The sequence below is a fragment of the Lissotriton helveticus genome, chromosome 11, assembly GCF_964261635.1.
Source record: "Lissotriton helveticus chromosome 11, aLisHel1.1, whole genome shotgun sequence".
NCBI classification, from domain to species: Eukaryota; Metazoa; Chordata; class Amphibia; order Caudata; family Salamandridae; genus Lissotriton; species Lissotriton helveticus.
This window is the reverse complement of record NC_136072.1, coordinates 601,353,178-601,372,063: the sequence shown is the minus strand read 5'-3', so window position 1 is coordinate 601,372,063 and position 18,886 is coordinate 601,353,178. Positions and strand designations below refer to the sequence as shown.

Genomic DNA, 18,886 nt, shown 5'->3' with positions numbered 1-18,886 from the left:
AGAATATTAAGGAGTGACTCATTGATCTTCCATTTGATGGCAGTATGTTGTTCCATGCCCCGGCCGACTCCACCATCCAGAGGCTCCTGGCAGGGCTCCTTCATCCTCCTCCGCCTTATCACCCTCCTCCTCCGTCCCCTCCTCAGTGATTCCTGAGTCGGGTGGAGTCTGGGCCTTCTTAGGCCGGTTGTTCTCATTGTGGAGGCCGTTTTCTGGCCATTGCATCCTTCTTGGGCCTTTGGCATTGTTGGCTGCTGGATGGCCCTTTTGTTGATTATGTGTTGGAATTGTTGTGCAGACTTGGCCCTGAGATTAGGTCATCTGCTTGATTGGGCTGCTTTTCAAACCTTTTGTGGGGGTGTTTTTTTTCCCTGTGGCTCTTTTGTTTGTTCCTCTGCTGCAGAAGTGCTTCCACAGAAGGTTCCCATTTTTGGGCTTTATCGTACCCTAGGTCATGTGGCTTGCGCTCTGCTGGAGGGTTCTGGTCGCCTTCGGGTGCCTGTTCTCCATGGCGGTTGTGTAGGTTGCTTTTGCTCCTTGAGGTTGTGGGTGCGGCCACTCGTAGTGGTGGCCCGGGCATCTCCTCCTTTCCCCACTCCTGTCCTGAAGTCTGGGACGTTTCTGTGTTCTCCCTTGCCAGCCGCTGCCTCTCTGCCTTCCTGGGGCCTCGGGCTGTTCTTCTTCTCTTCTTCCTGCTTCTGGCGGCTTGACTGCCGGCGCTGTTCTGGCTAGCAGGTTGCTCTCCATCTGGAGTGGGTTCGCCTTCTTTTCCCCTAGTTTCTTTGGGCCCTCTAGGCTTCTTCTTCCGCTTTCCTGTCTTGATATTGGACGGAAGCTATGTTGCCTTGTGGGGGAGTGTGGTGCTTCCGCCTCTCCGCCCTTGCCCTTGGTTCCTTGCACAAGCCTCTTCGGTCTTCTTTTCCCTCCTACATCCCCGTGGGGTCGGTAGGGTTCTGCTTGTGGGGGTTCCCCTTGCCTGGCAGGGACCAGGTTCTTCCTAGTCCACAGATCTGGCCCCCTGGGGGCTCTCTGTTCTGTATTGGCTGGTGGGGTTCTTTCGCAGACCCTCCTTCCCAGGGGGTATTGCTAGGGTATATATTCTACGTGAAGGAATCTGCGGCTAGTAGTCTCTATCAGATGGACGAATTTCTTACCTTCGGTAAAGATGTATCTGGTAGAAACGATTCTAGCTGCAGATTCCTTCACGGCCCGCTCTTCCTCCCGTATTCTGCGAGGACCCTTTGGTTGGTCTTCGGTTCTTGCCTCCCGGTGGGGGGCTGTGTCTCCTGTCAGTGCCTTCCTTGTTCTTGACAGGTGGCTCCGTCTGGTAGCGGTTCGTTCCTCCCTTGGTTCTTGGAGGATGGGTTCCGGTGTTCCGGTGCCCTGCTGCTCTGGCTACTCCAGGTTTGGGGGAGATTGCTTTCTATCTGTCACGATGTCAATGGCTTCAATAACGGAACCACTAACCTCTGAGAGATGTCAGCAGGAACGATGGAATGCAGTAATCCCCTCTTCTTCCCAGAACGCACCCACACACAAAGTGAAGTTGACACCACTATGTGTTTATGCACCCCAGGGAAAAGGGAAGTGGATAAAATAATAAACGACTGCCAGAAGAGATGTCCCCTCTTGTCTTGATTCTGATGTCATCTAGTATAGACCCTCATAGAAGCAATAGGATTCGTCTATCACATGGAAAACTGCAGGTAAGGGGGACAAAAGGCCATAGGTTAGGAATCTAGGATAACGCATTTATCATACAATTTCTGGAAGTCTTTCTCTACATACTAACATCACATGGCAGCACTCTGGCACAAGGAAGAACTTTCCATGCTCCGGGAAACAGTGTCCCAGAAGCGGAATTCACACGGAATAATACAAGAGGTTAATTTCCCACTAATCCTGAGAGGGAATTACAACTTAGTCACAAGCGCTCCTACGCTATGAAGAAAGTAACTGTAATGAACCAAAATCAGCAAGGAAAATATAAAGAACCAAAATCAGCAAGGAAAATATAAGGCCAAAACATAGGTTGGTTGTTGTCCCTGGCTGTCTTGGGACTGGTCCCCTTCCTTGCTCTGGATGGGGGTGGTAGGTTACTATGTGTACCATGACTTTACGCATGTTCCTTGCCTTTGGGGCACGGGAGTGAAAGGCTGTCGTTGTGCTGACAGGGTGGCCTCGCAGGGCTCTGCTTGCTCTTTCTTCTTTCCTGTCTTTGGGTTCTACGGTGTTGCCACTCTTCTGTGTGGTGGTGTTAGTCACTGCTTCTTTCCCAATTTTCTGCTCTTCGCACACTGTTCCCATGCTTCCACAGTTTTTTAGGTCGAGGACATAAAAGCTGCGCTTGCGCAGTCTTTGGTCCGAGATTTAATGATTTTTAGACGGGGCTTGGAATCCGCCTCTCTCCTCCACCTCTTTTCCATTGGCTGGCTTCCTAAACGGAGGCCAGCCATTGGAGGAGAGGGGAGTCACTCCAATGAAGCCCCGTCTCTTTCGGATTCGGGGGCGTGTTTTTAGCGTTCTTTCGCCCTGTGACGTCACCCGTCACTCAGAAGCCTAAACATGCCCCCGAATCCGAAAATTTTCGATGTTTGCGGCCGCCATTTTGGTTAAATCCCGGGGACTCCGTGTCTGCTGCTGTTGCGCTCTGCTTGTTTTTCTTGTTTTTGTTGTGACATGGGAGGCCCGGTTGGAGCACAGAGCCTCTGTTGAGATGGCGCTCTTATGACCTCTAGCGCAGGGAGCGCTTTATTTGCTAAAAGCCGGTGCCCATCCGGCATTGCCCGCTAGCTTGCGGCCTCGAGGGTGCCCACCCCTCATTTGGACGGAACCGCACCCAGCCGCACCAGCCTGCAGCGTACCTCGGAGTACGCTCCGTACGAGAAGCGTACAAAAGCGCCCGGGTCCCTATGCAGCGTGCGTTTGAGGCGTACTAAGGCCCGCATTGCCCCTTTGTCCTAAGCCGGTGCCCACCCGGCATTGCCCGCTAGCTTGCGGCCTCGAGGGTGCCCACTCCTCATTTGGACGGAACCGCACCCAGCCGCACCAGCCTGCAGCGTACCTCGGAGTACGCTCCGTACGCTAGAAGCGTACAAAAGCGCCCGGGTCCCTATGCAGCGTGCGCTTGAGGCGTACTAAGGCCCGCATTGCCCCTTTGTCCCGCGTACGCTCGAGGTGTACGGAGGCCGCACCACACCGGAAGGAGAAGCCGGAAGGAGGACGGGAGCCCACCCCGCCTCCACAGGACCCAGCGCGTCTCCGGGCTCCGCACCGGAGCGGGAGGGAAGGTCCGGCCGCAGCACCGGAGAGCCCTGCCACGACAAGCAGAGTCCCCGCCACAGCAGCCGGTGAGTGTAGGCGCCTGGGGCAGCATTTGGCCGCAGAGCCTACCAAGGCTCCTGGGCACTGGAAGAGCTCAACAGGTAACTGGCGCAGTGGGGTGGGCGGGAAGTAAACTACGCTGCCCCCCTGGCTGTGCTTGCTTCCCTGCCCCCTGGCTGTGCTTGCTTCCCTGCTCCCTGGCTGTGCTTGCTTCCCTGCCCCCCCTGGCTGTGCTTGCTTCCCTGCCCCCCCTAGCTGTGCTTGCTTCCCTGCCCCCTGGCTGTGCTTGCTTCCCTGCCCCCTGGCTGTGCTTGCTCCCCTGCCCCCCTGGCTGAGCTTGCTCTTCTGCCCCCTGGCTGTGCTTGCTCTCCTGCCCCCTGGCTGTGCTTGCTTCCCTGCCCCCTGGCTGTGCTTGCTTCCCTGCCCCCTGGCTGTGCTTGCTTCCCTGCCCCCTGGCTGTGCTTGCTTCCCTGCCCCCTGGCTGTGCTTGCTCCCCTGCCCCCTGGTTCCCCTGCCCCCTCGCTGTGCTTGCTTCCCTTCCCCCTCGCTGTGCTTGCTTCCCTTCCCCCTCGCTGTGCTTGCTTCCCTGCCCCCTCGCTGTGCTTGCTTCCCTGCCCCCTCGCTGTGCTTGCTTCCCTACCCACTCGCTGTGCTTGCTTCCCTACCCCCTCGCTGTGCTTGCTCTCCTGTGTGTTATGTTATGGTATGTTATGTTATTAAAATTTGTAGAGCGCATGTATACCCGTAGGTGTCTTGGCGCTATGGACGGGCAAGGAAGTCTGCACTGTCGGCTAGTTATGGAATAGCCAAGTTTTCAAGCCTTTCAGAAAGCCAATAAGAGAGGAGGGATTTCTGAGCTCAAGAGGGAGCGTGTTCCAGAGTTTGGAGGTAAAAAAGTGGAAACTACGCCCACCCCATTGCACAGTGCGGATTATTGGTACCTGGACTAGTTTAGAGCCTGAAGACCGCAGATTCATGGTCGGTTCGTACCAGGCGAACAGATTTTGGAAAAAGGTCGGTCCTTTGTTGTTAAGGGCCTTAAAGGCTATGGATAGAGCCTTGAATTTAATCCGTTGCTCCACCGGAAGCCAGTGTAACTTGCGGATTTCAGCGGTGACTGAGTGAGTTCTAGGGATCATGATAAGCAGTCTGGCGGACGAATTTTGCACACTTTGTAGTTTTTTAAGACATTGTTTTTGGGCATTGCCTAGTAATCCGTTGCAATAGTCCAATTTGGACGGGATCAAAGCTGTGACTACAGTTTTTCTGGCGTCTACTGGAATGTAGGGAAGAATTTTTCTAATCTTTTTTATGATAAAGTGGCTTGCTGAGACAATAGCGTTTGTGTGATGAATTAGAGTAAGTTTAGGATCAAGCCACACCGCTAGGTTCTTAACTTTTTCCGCCGGTCTAGGGGGTTCATCCATCTCCACTGGCCACCAAAGGTTACCCCAGGATGGTTGGACATTGCCAAAAGTTAAGATCTCTGTTTTAGAGAAGTTCAACTTGAGGCAGTGGGTATTCATCCAGCAATTGACCGTGCGCATACAAGTTTGAAATTGTGTAGCGGGAGATGGTTCTTTTCTATGTATTGTTATGGCAATCTGTGTGTCGTCAGCATATGACGTGAGGCAGAACCCAAAGTTCTGAATTATTGGGGCCAGCTCTGAGACATACACGTTAAAAAGTGATGGGCTCAAGGACGAGCCCTGAGGCACTCCACAAGGGAGGGTGTAAGTATCCGAGCGGTAGGCATCCAGCTCCACCGTGAGTCTTCTGTCTTTAAGGAAAGAGGATAACAGAGCCAATGCTGTGCCCCCGATCCCTAATCTCTCGAGCCGCTCATGCAAGAGAGAATGGTCAACCGTATCAAATGCGGCTGACAGATCGAGGAGTATGAGCATGGCTGTGCCGCCCCGATCCATCGCCATCCTAATCTCTTCTGTAGCTTTAATCAGTGCTGTCTCAGTGCTGTGCTCTCGGCGAAAGCCGAAATGGGATGGATCCAGCAAGTTGTTATCATTGATGTATTGAGTCAATTGGGAGTTCATAATTTTATTGATTATTTTGGCTGGTAGAGGAAGCCTGGCAATAGGGCGGTAGTTAGGGTCAGTGGGCTCCAGTGAGGGTTTCTTGAGTAATGGGAAAATGGAGGTATCTTTCCAGGTTGAAGGGAAACAGCCAGTCCTAAACATGGAATTGAAGATATCTGTGAGACCTGGGCTAACCACATCACCGATTTCTTTAAGAATCATCGGTGGGCAGGGATCAAAGGGGGATCCCGATTTGGAATCTTGGATGTATCTCTGGCTCTGGGTGTGTGTGTGTGTGTGTGGCTCTGGGTGTGTGTGTGTGTATGTGTGTGTGGCTCTGGGTGTGTGTGTGTATGTGTGTGTGGCTCTGGGTGTGTGTGTGTGTGTGTGGCTCTGGGTGTGTGGCTCTGGGTGTGTGTGTGTGTGTGTGTGGCTCTGGGTGTGTGTGTGTGTGTGGCTCTGTGTATGTGGGGGGGCTCTGTGTGTGTGGGGGGGGCTCTGTGTGTGTGTGTGTGGGGGGGCTCTATGTGTGTGTGTGTGTGGGACTCTGTGTGTGGGGGGCGCTCTGTGTTTGTGTGTGTGTGGCTCTGTGTGTGTGGCTCTGTATGTGTGTCTGGGTGGCTTTGTGTGTGGGGCTCTGTGTGGGTGTAAATGCAATAGGTCATGCATTTGCGAGCTATTAAGCTATTGGCATTGTAAATGACAATGCCATTTATTTAACGATTAAGCTATTGGCAATGTAAATGACAATGCCATTTATTTAACGATTAAGCTATTGGCAATGTAAATGACAATACCGTTTATTTATGATAAAAAAAAGTCATGAGCAATGCCAATAGCTCTACCTTTAATAATGCCGAGACCATTGCATTGTAAATGCTTGTTATTTGGTGCTTCCGTGTTGTGGTGAGAAAAAGTTCTCAGAGGAAAACTGACGAGCCCGGGCTGGTCTTAAGTGACCTTGCTGATGTCACGTGCGCGGACGACGCCTGGGCGGAGTCGCGTGATGTCGCCCGCCCCCGGCGCCCAGGGATGCTGTAGTAAAAAAGTTTCCGGATCCAGTCTCACGCCTGGGGATAATTCTACGTGAAGAAATCTGCAGCTAAAATCGTCTCTACCAGATACATTGTAACCAAAGGTAAGTAACTCGTGCAACTGGCTCGGAACTTCAGTTTTCAGAGACGGGATATTAGAAAAAACCAGATTGAGGATATGGCCTGCTGTGTGAGTAGGATGTTTGACGAGTTGGGGCAAATTGGCACCTTCAGCAGAGGAAACTACCTGCATAGCTTTAACGTAAGAAGGGTCATTACCGTGTAGATCTGAAAGAGACACGTTAGTAATAGACTCCTTACCAGCAGTACCCCTGCACGTCAGTAGGTGGGGTCCTGCGGCTCCGCGTCTGTAGCTGGTGTCGTATGCGCAGAGATGATGTCACGGAGACTACTTGGGTGCCACCCATGCACGCTGGCGTCAGTTCTTTCTTTTTCCGCGCTAGTAAGCGCGGATCCTGTTAGAGCACATACCCTAGTCATTTTTTGACTATCTTTTTGAGTCTCTTGTCTTGTGTTGGTTTTCTCTGATGCGAGTAGGGATACCTGGTTTTAAGTCTTGCAGGACCTGCCGTCGCAATTTGTCAGTGGCGGACCCTCATGACGTCTGTCTCTACCATGACTCCCGGTCCTGTCTGGACTGTAGGGCTATAGCCCCGAAGGCCCTGAGGGAACGGCGCCGGAAGTTGCTCGAAGTTTGGCACTCGTCCCCGTGCCGTTCCAGGTCCACCACTCCTCTTCCCCTTCGGATTTGGGTAAGAAACTGCACAAAAAGAAGTCGAAGAAGCGTTTTCACTCTCCGACGTCCCCCCGTCGGTCCCCGGATGCGGACGAGGGGGACAGGGGCTCCGCCCGTGCGGCTCCTTTGGAGCCTGGGAGTCCCGCGGCCTACCCGCCTTACCAGGGTCCATCGGCGACTCCTGCACAAATGCAAGAATTCTTTGCTGCCATGGATGGCCTTTTTAGGCCTGGGGCTCCCGCCGGTGTGCCTTCGGGCCCCACGGTCCCGTGTCTGAATCCTTCTGGTCCGTCCACTCCTTCGGCGGATCCAGCCCTGGCGCCGCAGGATCCTGCGCCCCTGGCTCTGGCCTCGGCGCCAAGAGATCCCATGCTGCTGGCGCCGGGGCTCCGGCCCCAGCGCCGCCTTCGGCACCGCAGTGGATACCTCTGGCTCCGCCTCTGCCCCTGTTCCCAGAGGGATTTGTCCCCTCCTGGGAATCGAATTGGGATCTGGCACCGGCTCGGGCCCGGCCGGCGCCCTTTATTCCTTCACCGGTTCCTGCCCCGCAGCTGAGGCCTGTGCCTTTGGGGCTGACGAAGGAGGATGACTGGGAAGGGTTTGAGGACCCGCTTGCTCGTCAGTGTGATTCTGAGCAGGATTGGGTGGATGACTTGGAGGAGGCTGGGGGCCTCGACGTCACCTCTGATCCGGGGCTTACCTCTCCCCCGCCCACTATGGAGGAAGGTGCCTCGTATACGGTGGTGCTTCGTCGGGCTGCTGAGGTCCTTAACCTCGATCTCCCCACGGTGACCCTGAAGACAAACCTCCTCACTGAGGTGCTCCAGCCGACGTCCACTTCTTCGGAGCCGCTGCTGCCCTTTAATGATGCCCTCACTGAAGTCTTGTTGGGCACTTAGTCACGGCCCGCCACGGGGGCCCCTGTGGATAAGAACGTCGCCAGGCATCATCGCCCGGCGCCGGGTGGCCCTGCCTTTCTGACCACTCATCCTACACCCGAAAGTCTGGTCATTCAGCCTTCTACGTATCAGAGTGCCTTTCCCACAGCAGTGGAGCAGTTGACAAGCGGTTGTTTGTTCTTTTCGGCCAGCTTAGGACTGTGGCCAGTGAACACCACATGCCTTCTGGGCCTCTATTTCCACGTTGTGTGGGATTCCGTGGCTGAGGTGTTGCCTCGGTGCCCGGAGGAGGTCCAGACTGTGCTGTCTGAGCTGTGCTGTGGCTGAGGGTAAGAACTCGGCTAGATTCGCCATTCGTTGTGGCTTGGACACTGCGGACTCCCTTGGTAGGGCAATTTCGACGACTGTGGCGCTTCTGCGCCACGCCTGGCTGCGGTCCACTGGGTTTCCCTGGACGTTCAGAGCTCGCTCATGGACATGCCTTTTGACGGCACTCGCCCATTTGGTGATAAGGCAGACACAGCACTGGAGTGTTTTAAGGACTCTTGAGCTACGGCCAAGTCCTTGGGCCTTTCCACCACGCGACCGTCCACGTTTCATTCCTTTCGTGGCCATGGCAGAGGCATCCCTGGCCGTTCATTCAACCAGAAGCCTGCGCAGAACCAGACTCTGCAGGCCAGTGGGCGCGGAGGCCACTGCGGTGGCTCTGGGGGCCGGCGTGAGGTTCAGTCCACCTCCGCACCCGCAACGTCTACCTCGAAGCCGGATCCGGATCCAGGCGTCAGACTGGATCCGAAAAGGTTTGGGTAGCAGTACCCCTGCGCGTCGGTAGGCGTCGTCTGCGGCTCCGCGTCTGTCGTCGGCATCGTTGGCGCCGGGATGACGTCGCCAGAGTACTTAGACGCCACCCTCGCGCACTGACGTCAGTTCTTCTTTTTTCAGCACCAGCAAGCGCTGGTCCGGAGAAAGTGGTACCCTTTAGTCACTTTTTGGCTAAGCTGGCCCTTTTTGGATCCGTTTCGAGTCGTACGAATCCATCGGTGCCGGTAGGGATGCCCAGGTTCAAGCCCTGTGCCGACTGCAACCGATTAATGTCGGTTACCGACCCCCATTGCCGGTGCCTACATTGCCTGGGGCCCGACCACGATGACAAGTCGTGCCCCGCCTGTTGGGCCTTGACGTCGAAGGCTAAGCGGGAGCGGTCCCATAAGCACATCGAGCTCCGGCAGTCCGCCCGCGCCGTTTGAGGTCCCGGTCCGGAAGGAGGTTGAGGGACCGGTGGCGGGGCCGGAGTCATCACAGCTCTGCGAGTCGACACCACTCGTCGGGCTCCAAGTCCTCAGGTAAGAGGCACAAGAAGTCGAAGAGGCGTCATCGCTCTTCTGACTCCCCCTCCACGCTTGCGCGATGGGGCCGGGGGTTCGGGTGACACCGCCCACGCGGCTCCACCGGAGCCTCAGGCATCGCGGCCTGCTCCATACCCGCCGGTCTCTGTGCAGAACACGACGCCGGAGGAGATTGATGCCTTCCTCATGGCCTTGATGTCGCTCACTATGTGAGAAGCAAGGACCCCCTGATATGGATCAAGCTCCTGGGTCAGGGTAAACAATATATGTAAAATAACACACCCAGGCACACAAACTAACTACTGGCACAATTTAAATGGCAAACAAAACCACAATTAATGATGGTATACAACTGCTTTAGCATATAAAGTACATTTTAATTTCATACAAAAAATAGCATTTGATAAAATCATTAGCTCATCGATAAGATTTGATAAAACGTCATTGCATTATTGCATATGCATTCATTGGTAAAAAGAAAAATATATTGTAAAAAGTGGATGGTTTCTGTCAGGGCAAAGGCAACCCACGCAGGATTCAAAGAAGACTTCTGATGCAGACCAGCAAGGTCTGAGGTGCCTCACCTTTGCAGGGAGGCAAGGGCCAGTCTGGAGCAACCAGACCAGCGAGTTGATTCAAAAGGATCGTCGTCACAGAGGCTACTAGCCAGCGGGCCAGCAACCTGACAACGCGTCAAGCAGAACACAAGCAGAAGGGCCCCACGCAGAACTCGTGGAGGGCTGATCTTCGGTGCAGGTGGAGCTCGGATTCGGGCTTCTCAATCCCCAGTGCACAGCTTCGAGGATACCTCAGGAGCTGCACAGTTAGCAAGTCGTGGACTTTTGAAGATGTCCGGTCCCACGTGTCTCGTCGCCTCCACGGATCCAAGCTATGCTGCAGACGTGAAGAGAGGGTCAGAGAGGTCTGGAAGTCTGGGTCTTGTCAGGCTCTGTGCCCGGGTTCCGGCGGGAAACGTTGACAAAGCAAGCCGTTGATTTGCTGGATGGTGCATGGTTGCCCAGGGTGGTCACTCCTTGGCCACAAGGGAGATTCTTCAGTCTTCAGCTTCAGCAGAACGTTGAAGGTCCAGAGTTTTGTTTCAAGCTTCAGTTCAGGATCAGATCTAAAGTCCTGGGGGTCAGCTCCTACTTTTATACAACTAAAAGGGGCTGTATTACTGTCTAGGTCCCTCCTATGGGTGGGACCAGGAAGGGGGGTGGTTACACCCCCTTTCCTTTGTCCAGTTTCGCGCCAGAGCTGGGGCTGGAGTGCCCCAGCAACCGGTTTGAACTGGGGTATGCATGGAGCACCGAGTGTGCCCCAGGCAGTGTCTCATTCTATTCAGCCCTCCCTGTCCCAATACTCAAAGTCCTGTCTGGGGTGGTGCTCGCACCTCTCCAGGCAGGAAACCTATTGTCCAAACCTCCGTGACTGGAAGGACTTCCAGCAGCAGGAGGTCAGACTTGTGTCTGTGGCAGCAGCGTCCATTTTGTGACGCTGGGGCTCTGGTTAACTTTAACCGGGATAGTCGGCAACAACATGTCTTTTCCCTCTAGAAGGGTGGAATGCTACCCCCGTCGCCAGAATTGGCGAGGGGGTAGTATTCCAAAGCGTATGACACCTTACATGACATGTTTAGATAAAGCCAAACCAAAGTTAGCATACAACCGCGAGGATTATAATGCACTTAAGAGTATATGGTATGGCGATATCATAGAACAGCTATAAGGACATGGTTCCAAAAGCTGCAGACAGGCTCAGCTCATGCTAGATCACCATCTCACACATAACCAAGCACTCTGCCTTCAGGATTGTTAAGGCCTGCCATAGGAGTGACTTATAGGTTACTGTGTGTCTATATATAAGGGTAGATATGGGAATACTATACCTAAGCAAGGGGTGATTACACGACCTTGCCCCAGCTGAGTGATCAGCCAGTTGTGTCAGTTTGAGTGACCAGCCAGGGGTGGCATAATACATGCTGCAGCCCCTGGTAGGCCTTGGTTACACCTATGCCCTGAGTACCTAAGGTACACTTCTACAGGGGCTGACAAGGTGAACCAATTCCCAATTGTGGATGTACCTAGAGTACATGGTGTGAATTTAGAGAGAGTGCATCTGGGCTTTGGGTCTGATTAGCAGGCCCACAGCCACATCTAAGTCGAAAACCAGTAAAGCAAAAGCAAAAAGTGGGGGTGACCATAGGAAGCAGACCCTACTCTCCTACAGCCACCTCCAGACTACAGCCGACCTCCTGCACCTGCTGGGGTTCTCCATCAATGTGCCGGTCGCACCTGTGTCCCTCTCAGAATCTCCTTCATCGGAGCGGTTCTAGACTCGGCGCAGTTTCGGGTTTATCCTCCCGAACAGCGGGTTCGGGATATTCAGGAACTGATTCCGATCTTTCGGCCGTTATCCTGAGTCTCGGTCAGGTTGACGCTGCGGCTTCTGGGGCTGAAGGCCTCTTGCATCCTTCTGGTGCATCACGCCATGTGGCGGATGCGGGCTCTGCAGTGGGACCTGAAGTTTCAGTGGGCCCAGCATCAGGGCAACTTGTCCGACCATGTCTTGATCTCGGAGGGCACTGCAAGACAGTTGCAGTGGTGGCTCATGGACCGCGATTGGGTCTGCGACAGATCCCTCTCCCTACCCCAACCAGATCACGTAGTTGTGACGGACGCGTCCCTCCAGGGCTGGGGGGCCATATGAGAGAGGCGGAGATCAGAAGCGTCTGGTCTCCGGCGGAGTCCCGGCTCCATATGAACCTTCTTGGGCTGCGGGCGATCCGGCTTGCACTGAAGGCATTCCTCCCCTCTGTCCGGAGGAGTGGTAGTGCAGGTGTTCACGGACAACACCACCGCCATGTGGTACTCCAACAAACAGGGCGGGGTGGGGTCGTGGACCCTATGCCAGGAGGCCCTGCGCCTCTGGCAGTGGCTGGAACATCAGGGCGTAACCCTGATGGTTCAACACCTGGCAGGTTCCCTGAACGCCAGGGCGGACTAACTCAGCCGTCGGTTCATGATGGATCACGAATGGCGTCTGAACTCGGACATGGCGCAAAGTCTCTTTCAGCAGTGGGGAGAGCCTTGGTTAGATCTATTCGCCACAGAAGAGAACTCGCAATGTCATCAGTTCTGCGCGTTGGAATTTCCAAGGCGGCACTTGCTCGGAGATGCTTTTTCGACGCGAGTGGAGCTGCGGTCTGTTGTGCGCCTTTCCGCCTATACCACTTCTGCCCAGAGTGCTGAAGAAGATCAGGCGCGACCGGGCCCAAGTCATCCTTGTGGCTTCGGACTGGGCTCGAAGATATCCCGAGCTACTCAGCATGTCAATCAATCACCCGATTTGTCTGTCTCTTCAGGAGGACCTTCTGAACCTGTCCAGCCTCCACCTCTATGCGTGGAGATTGAGCGGCGACAGTTGAGGCCATTTGACTTGCCTCCTGAAGTCTGTGATGTTATTCTGGCAACCAGGCGTCCCTCCACAAAATCGGTATACGCCTGCAGGTGGAACAAATTTGTGGCATGGTGCACAGCAAAGGCTGTGGATCCACTCTCTGCCCCTCTTTCTGAGGTTATCTTCTTTCTCTTGCCCAGCACTATCAAGGGCTACCTCTCTGCCATGTCCGCCTTCTTAAGGCTCCCTGATCAGCCCTCTTTGTTCAAGTCCCTAGTTGTAAATAGGTTCTTGAAGGGCATCTTTCATATGTTCCCCCCTGTTCCTTTCGTGATGCCTCAGTGGGACTTGAACCTTGTTCTAACTTATCTGATGTGCGCTCCTTTTGAGCCACGTCATAACTGTCCTCTTCGTCTTCTTACCCTTAAGACTGCATTCCTGGTTGCCATCACCTCTACCAGGAGAGTGAGTGAGCTCCAGGCCCTTTCTTCACAACCTCCTTTCCTTTCTGTCCATCCGGACAAATTTGTGTTGCGAATGCGACCCTCTTTCCTGCCCAAGGTAGTCGCAGCCTTCCACATCGGGCAGTCCATCACTTTGCCCAGTCTTCTATCCGCCTCCGCATCCCTAGAAAGAGTAAGAGAGGCTCCACCGTCTAGACCCAAAACGTGCGCTCTCATACTATCTGGATCGCACACGCCAGTTCCGGGTGGATGACCAACTCTTTGTTGATGACGTGGGCGCTAAGAAGGGACGGGTGGTGCACAAACGGACCATTTCCCGATGGGTCGTCTTGTGTATCAAGACTTGTTATTTACGGGCTACTGCCCTGGGTCGGGGATTCCTCTTACAGGACATCTGTCAGGCAGCTACGTGGGCCTCGCTGATCACGTTCGCAAGACACTACTGCCTGGACAGCCAAGTCCGGAGAGATGGCTTTTTCGGCCATTCCGTTCTCCAGGACTTTCTGGTGTGATTATTGGTTCGTAGACCCACCACCGGGGTTGGTATTGCTGGGGTATCTATTCTAAAGTAAGGAATCTAATACTAACCTGTTTCTTTCAGATGCACAAGTTACTTACCTCCGGTAACGATATATCTGTAAGAAACAGTAGTTAGTATTAGAGTCCTTACCGCCCCACCCATCCTCCCCGTTCTGCGAACCGATATGTAGGGTTAAGATCATCCCCTTTCAGGGCCCTAGTTTCATGGCACCAGTGTTGGTTTTTTTCATGGCTCTGCGTTTCTGGCGCGGAAAAGCTGTGTATAAGAACTGACGTCAGCGCGCGAGGCCGGCATCGAAGTACTCCAGCGACGTCATCCCAGCGCGGACGACAGACGCGGAGCCTCAGACGACGCCTACCGACGCGCAGGGGTACTGCTACGCAAACATTTCCGGATCCAGACTGACGCCTGGGGATATTCTAAGGTAAGGAATCTAATACTAACTACTGTTTCTTACAGATATATCGTTACTGAAGGTAAGTAACTTGTGCGTTTGTACAGTGGGTTTAGTGAGTTACCTAGCTTCTCTCTCCGCACACATGATAGACAAAAAATGTCTTTTAGCCCTGTTCAAATCCCTCCAAGTGTGGCCATTAAGGGACACAAACAATTTTGGGTGACCCACTTTCTCCACTAAGATCTTAATGTGGCAGAGCCAAGGAATACTATTCGCCCTCTCCAGGGACAAGCAATCTTTGACTTTTTTTCTGGTTCAAATCCCGGTCAGGGTTAATCCAGATCCTAATTCAGCGTGACAGTGGAGATACAGCCACCGTGTCCAAGATGTACCCCATCCTCAACTCTTCATGGACGAAATAGGAGGTTACATATTGAGGGACAGATAGCAAACTTTTCAAGAATGTATTCTCCATTACTTGTAGGTCCACAGAATCTTTATAACCCCAAATGTCACTCCCATAGCAGGGCTTGTAAACTTTCAGCAGGGCCTGCACTGGTTTGGCCCCCAATCTTTTGGCAAAATGAAGAACTGCAGCCGCGGCTCTTGACATAGAATTTCTTTTCGCGTTTCTTGGAGGGACCCAGAAACCCCTTTCATCAAACAGGACTCCTAAGTAAGAGAATGTAGATACCCTAGGTATTTCAATGCTCCTGTACTGACTTCTCTTTCTCGAGCCCATTACCATTGTGTGAGACTTGGAAAAGTTAGTACTCAAATCTATCGAATTCATAAATTCTGTAAAAGAATTTAGCAAGTGCCGGAGCCCTATTGCCGTCTGGCTAACAGCACTGCATCATCCGCATAAAGGAGCGCAGAAACAGATGGGTGCCCGGCAGGGAAATATCTCTATATGCTGTACATAAGGTTGGCCCCAGGTTGTTAATATATAAAGTGAATAGAAGTGGGGCTAATATACTGCCCTGTCTGACTCCCCTATGTACATTTAAGTGTGAGGAGAGACTCCCAGTCTGGTTATGTCTCACAGCAGCAGAAAGGTCCATGTGGATCTCTTGTAAAAAATTTACGATTTTCAGATCCACCCCCAAATTAATCAAGAGGATTCACAATTTTGAGCTATTCACTTGGTCAGAAGTGGATGTTAAATCCATAAAGGCCAAGTGCAGTGTGCCTCTCTTAGCTACAGTATACTTCCCAATAATGAACTGTAAAATAAGGCACTGATATGTAGCACTTTTTCCTGATCTGACCCCAAACTCTAAGTTGGAGATTACATTATGTTGCTGTAACCAGTCGGTCAGCCTAAAGAGGCTCAATCCCCCCTAGGATCTTAACTACTGAGTCAATAAGGTAAATAGGTCTGTAGCATAGTGGATCTGCTTTTGCCCTTTTCCTAAAGACTGGTATGATAATAAACCTTGACCAGGAAGATGGTAGGCCTGTCATGCAAGCAGCATTAAAAAACTTTTAACATTTTAGCCCAAATTGGAAGGTTTTACTTGTATATATCAGCAGGAACCCCATCTTAGCCAGGCGCTTTGTCCTTTGATATAGTGAAAATGGCCTTGGACACTTCCTCCTCTGTAAAAACCAGGGCATAATTGCCCCAGGTGGTTGCCGGTACAGGAGTCTTAGGTGCCTGTGAGGGGATTGCGTACATGCCCTGAAAGCTTCAGGCCCTTACCCCTCAGAACCCTTCAAGATGTTCCACAGGGACAGGCTGGTTCTTTGGACTCATGCTTTCTTCCTCGTCAGAAAGATGTCCCAAGTTCCATCTGTTTGCAGAGATCATTTGTCCAGGCTTCTTCCTACTCCCCAGTTCCTCCTGGATAATTAGATTCTACAAAACTTGGTTTTGAAGAGCAGAGTGTGTTTTTATCTGCATTGAATGAAGGATTTGCGTTTGCCAGTCTATCTATTTGTGACCTTTAGGTGCAATGTTGTCAGCCTACATGGAGCACAGCTTCAATCTGATGTTAGGACACATTCCACGAGGGCTAAAGTAGCATTGGTGACGTTCTGTAAGCAAGTGCCTTGGGCATTGTGCTCTTGAAGCATTCTTTCTCCTCCTCCTCTCTCTGTCATCATGACTCGATACTTAATCTATTCACAGGTTGAAAAATATTAAAGAACCAGTGAGTAAGAGTGGAATAAAGTTACCTTCAATGTAACTATTTCTTCTTAGTCTGCAAGCTCTTTTCTATTCTTACTGTCTTTCAACTGACCCCCCATATCACCGATCAGAAATTACACACCGATTGGTACTTGAGTGGAAATAGAGAGGCCCACTTACATGCAGTGTTGTGCATGCATATGTACTTTGTCAGAGCACATGTATTAAAATAGTTATAGAAGTAGTTTGAGATTTGTCACTGTGTGGGAAGGATACCCAGAGTTTGAGAGTGGTAATGAGCCCGATCACAAGAGTAAGAGATATGTATCTTGGGAAATGTTGCTGCTAATTCACACTGTGCTGTTGTATCTCCCACCTCCCCACACCTTAATAGTATTCATAGTTCCTGTTTCACTTGAAATGTTTTGTGATTGTGAGACATGGGTGCAGTGGTACCATTTATTCTCTAGGGTATCATCACATCCAGTCATTGTCTCACTGTGCCATTGAGACACCCTTGGACATAATCTGTGCTCTCTGACAGTGAGGGATATGTTTCTTTAGTCCAGTTTCTCAAATAACAACTTTATAAAATGAAGAATCTGAGAAGGGTCAGAGAATACACTAGCACCAACGGTATGCAAGTGTCTTGCTTGCCTGTTGTATGTAATGAGGCCTACAGTTATTTTGGTTCATCTCTTGTCAACCACTGATACTGCTCTCTTTATGTAAATGCTGTTCCCACAACAGAATTAGTATTATTGTGCTAGAAAATACTCAATCTTGACTCTATTTAATCTATTACTAAAAATAGTAATTTTACAAAGAATACATGTTATGTTTGATGGACACAGCAAAGATTCCCTGAAAGCGGTGTTCCTTTAGTGAAATGATCTATAACGTATTTATGAACACATCTTGATGAACACACATATTTAATAATTACAAATATTGTATGTAAATTTAAAGTGCATTTTTATCATATACATATTTGTATTGCTAAATATAGTTTTTTTCTGAAAAATGTGAAGTAGACCTTATTTGTTTAACAGTTAATAAACTTTGGATATCTTTGTCCTTTAAACTAGGTCTTAACATGAAATTTGAGTGTGAAATTCACATCTGAAATTCCCTGCTTGTGAATAGTTGAGACTAGGTGGATTAATATGTGGCCACCAAAAAATGCCTACAGTTTACTTTTTTCTAAAGTATTTGTCTGTTTTAAAGCATACTAATGTTTTTCAAACTGTTTCTTTCTGGATTTAAATGCTACATTATTCAGCTGTATTTTACAAACTACATATAAAAACGTTATATTGTTCCAGTGAGAGGAAACGCATTATCCTTTTCCTCCTGAAAATGTTAGTTTAAATGCATAATTAACTTCATATTCATTTCTCAACACAGCTAACATAATGCCTCCGTCACCTCAAATGTTTGGAACAGTGCCTTGGCGGTCACCAGCGCATATTCCTGGAAAACCTTACTATCAGGGCTCATACCCTGGGAACATACCTCATGCAGGACCAGTGCCTGGTAGCTCTTACAATCAGTTCATACCTCTTCAGGTACAAATAAAAATGTGATTGCAAACAATTGCTATGTAAGTAGGCGATGGCACATGCACATAAATCAAATATTATATAAATAACTAGAAGCAGAGTAAATGTTAAAATAGTGAAGTGGGTAAATGCACTTTATAGTATGCTTGATCTATGTAATCATGTTTATGCTGTACTAATATCTGTACTTTTGCATTAATTGTAGGCACACAATATAATCTGCTAAGATTTAAGACCCTAAACCAGCTATTAATTCTTAAAACATGGATTGTGTAATGTAAAATGTCATACAACATAGAGAGCAGGTGAAGACACAGTTGAGTTGTGTTTTAGTGGCTGATCAAATTGTTGAACCAACAAATTAGATTAAAGTTAATTGGTTACATATGAGATAGAATTGAATATCATATCTAAGATTGGTGTACTTGCCTATTTATAAAAGACTAGCAGCCCGTCCCGACGTTGTCCGGGAGCAATTAGGCTTCAGGGCCCCCGCCCGCCCCGACGTTGTCCGTGAGTCCCCCGGAGCCTTCCTCCATATATTGCAGTATTATACCTCTATGTTTAGTTTGTACGCTTTTGTAACCTGCACACAACTTTTTCCTCCTGTAATGCAGCGTTTGGCTCACTTTTGTAATGCTCCGTTTGCTTCCTCTTGCTCACAATTTTCATTTTTGCTTCATTTTTCCACCGCTCCTAAATAAATAAATAACCTACCTCATTCGCCGCTCACTGCTCCTCCCCGCCTGTCCGCCGCTCCTCACCGCCTGTCCGCCGCTCCTCGCCGCTCCTCCCTGCGCCATGTCCGCCGGTCCTCCCCATGCTCCTGGACGCCGCTCCTCCCCGCGCTCCTCACGTCGGGCACGCACGTCGCGGCCGGCGCTTCTTCCAAGGGACTACTTTTTTTCGGTAAATTTTTTAAATAACGTATATTTATGAAGTTTATATAGCCTATGTCCATCTGCACACCCTGACGATTACAACGATGTATCGGGT

At 51.0% G+C, this 18,886-nt stretch overlaps 1 protein-coding gene across 2 annotated transcripts in view; it reads left to right on the top strand.

Annotated features, from left to right (window-relative positions):
- The window catches only part of XRN1 (5'-3' exoribonuclease 1), a 1,049,234-nt gene that overhangs the window by 940,629 nt on the left and 89,719 nt on the right, over positions 1 to 18,886 (top strand). For both annotated transcript variants that reach the window (XM_078666417.1, XM_078666416.1), the window contains exon 41: positions 17,736 to 17,896. In XM_078666417.1, coding sequence (XP_078522543.1) covers positions 17,736 to 17,896 — 161 coding nt within the window. The remainder of the gene's footprint in view (positions 1 to 17,735; positions 17,897 to 18,886) is intronic.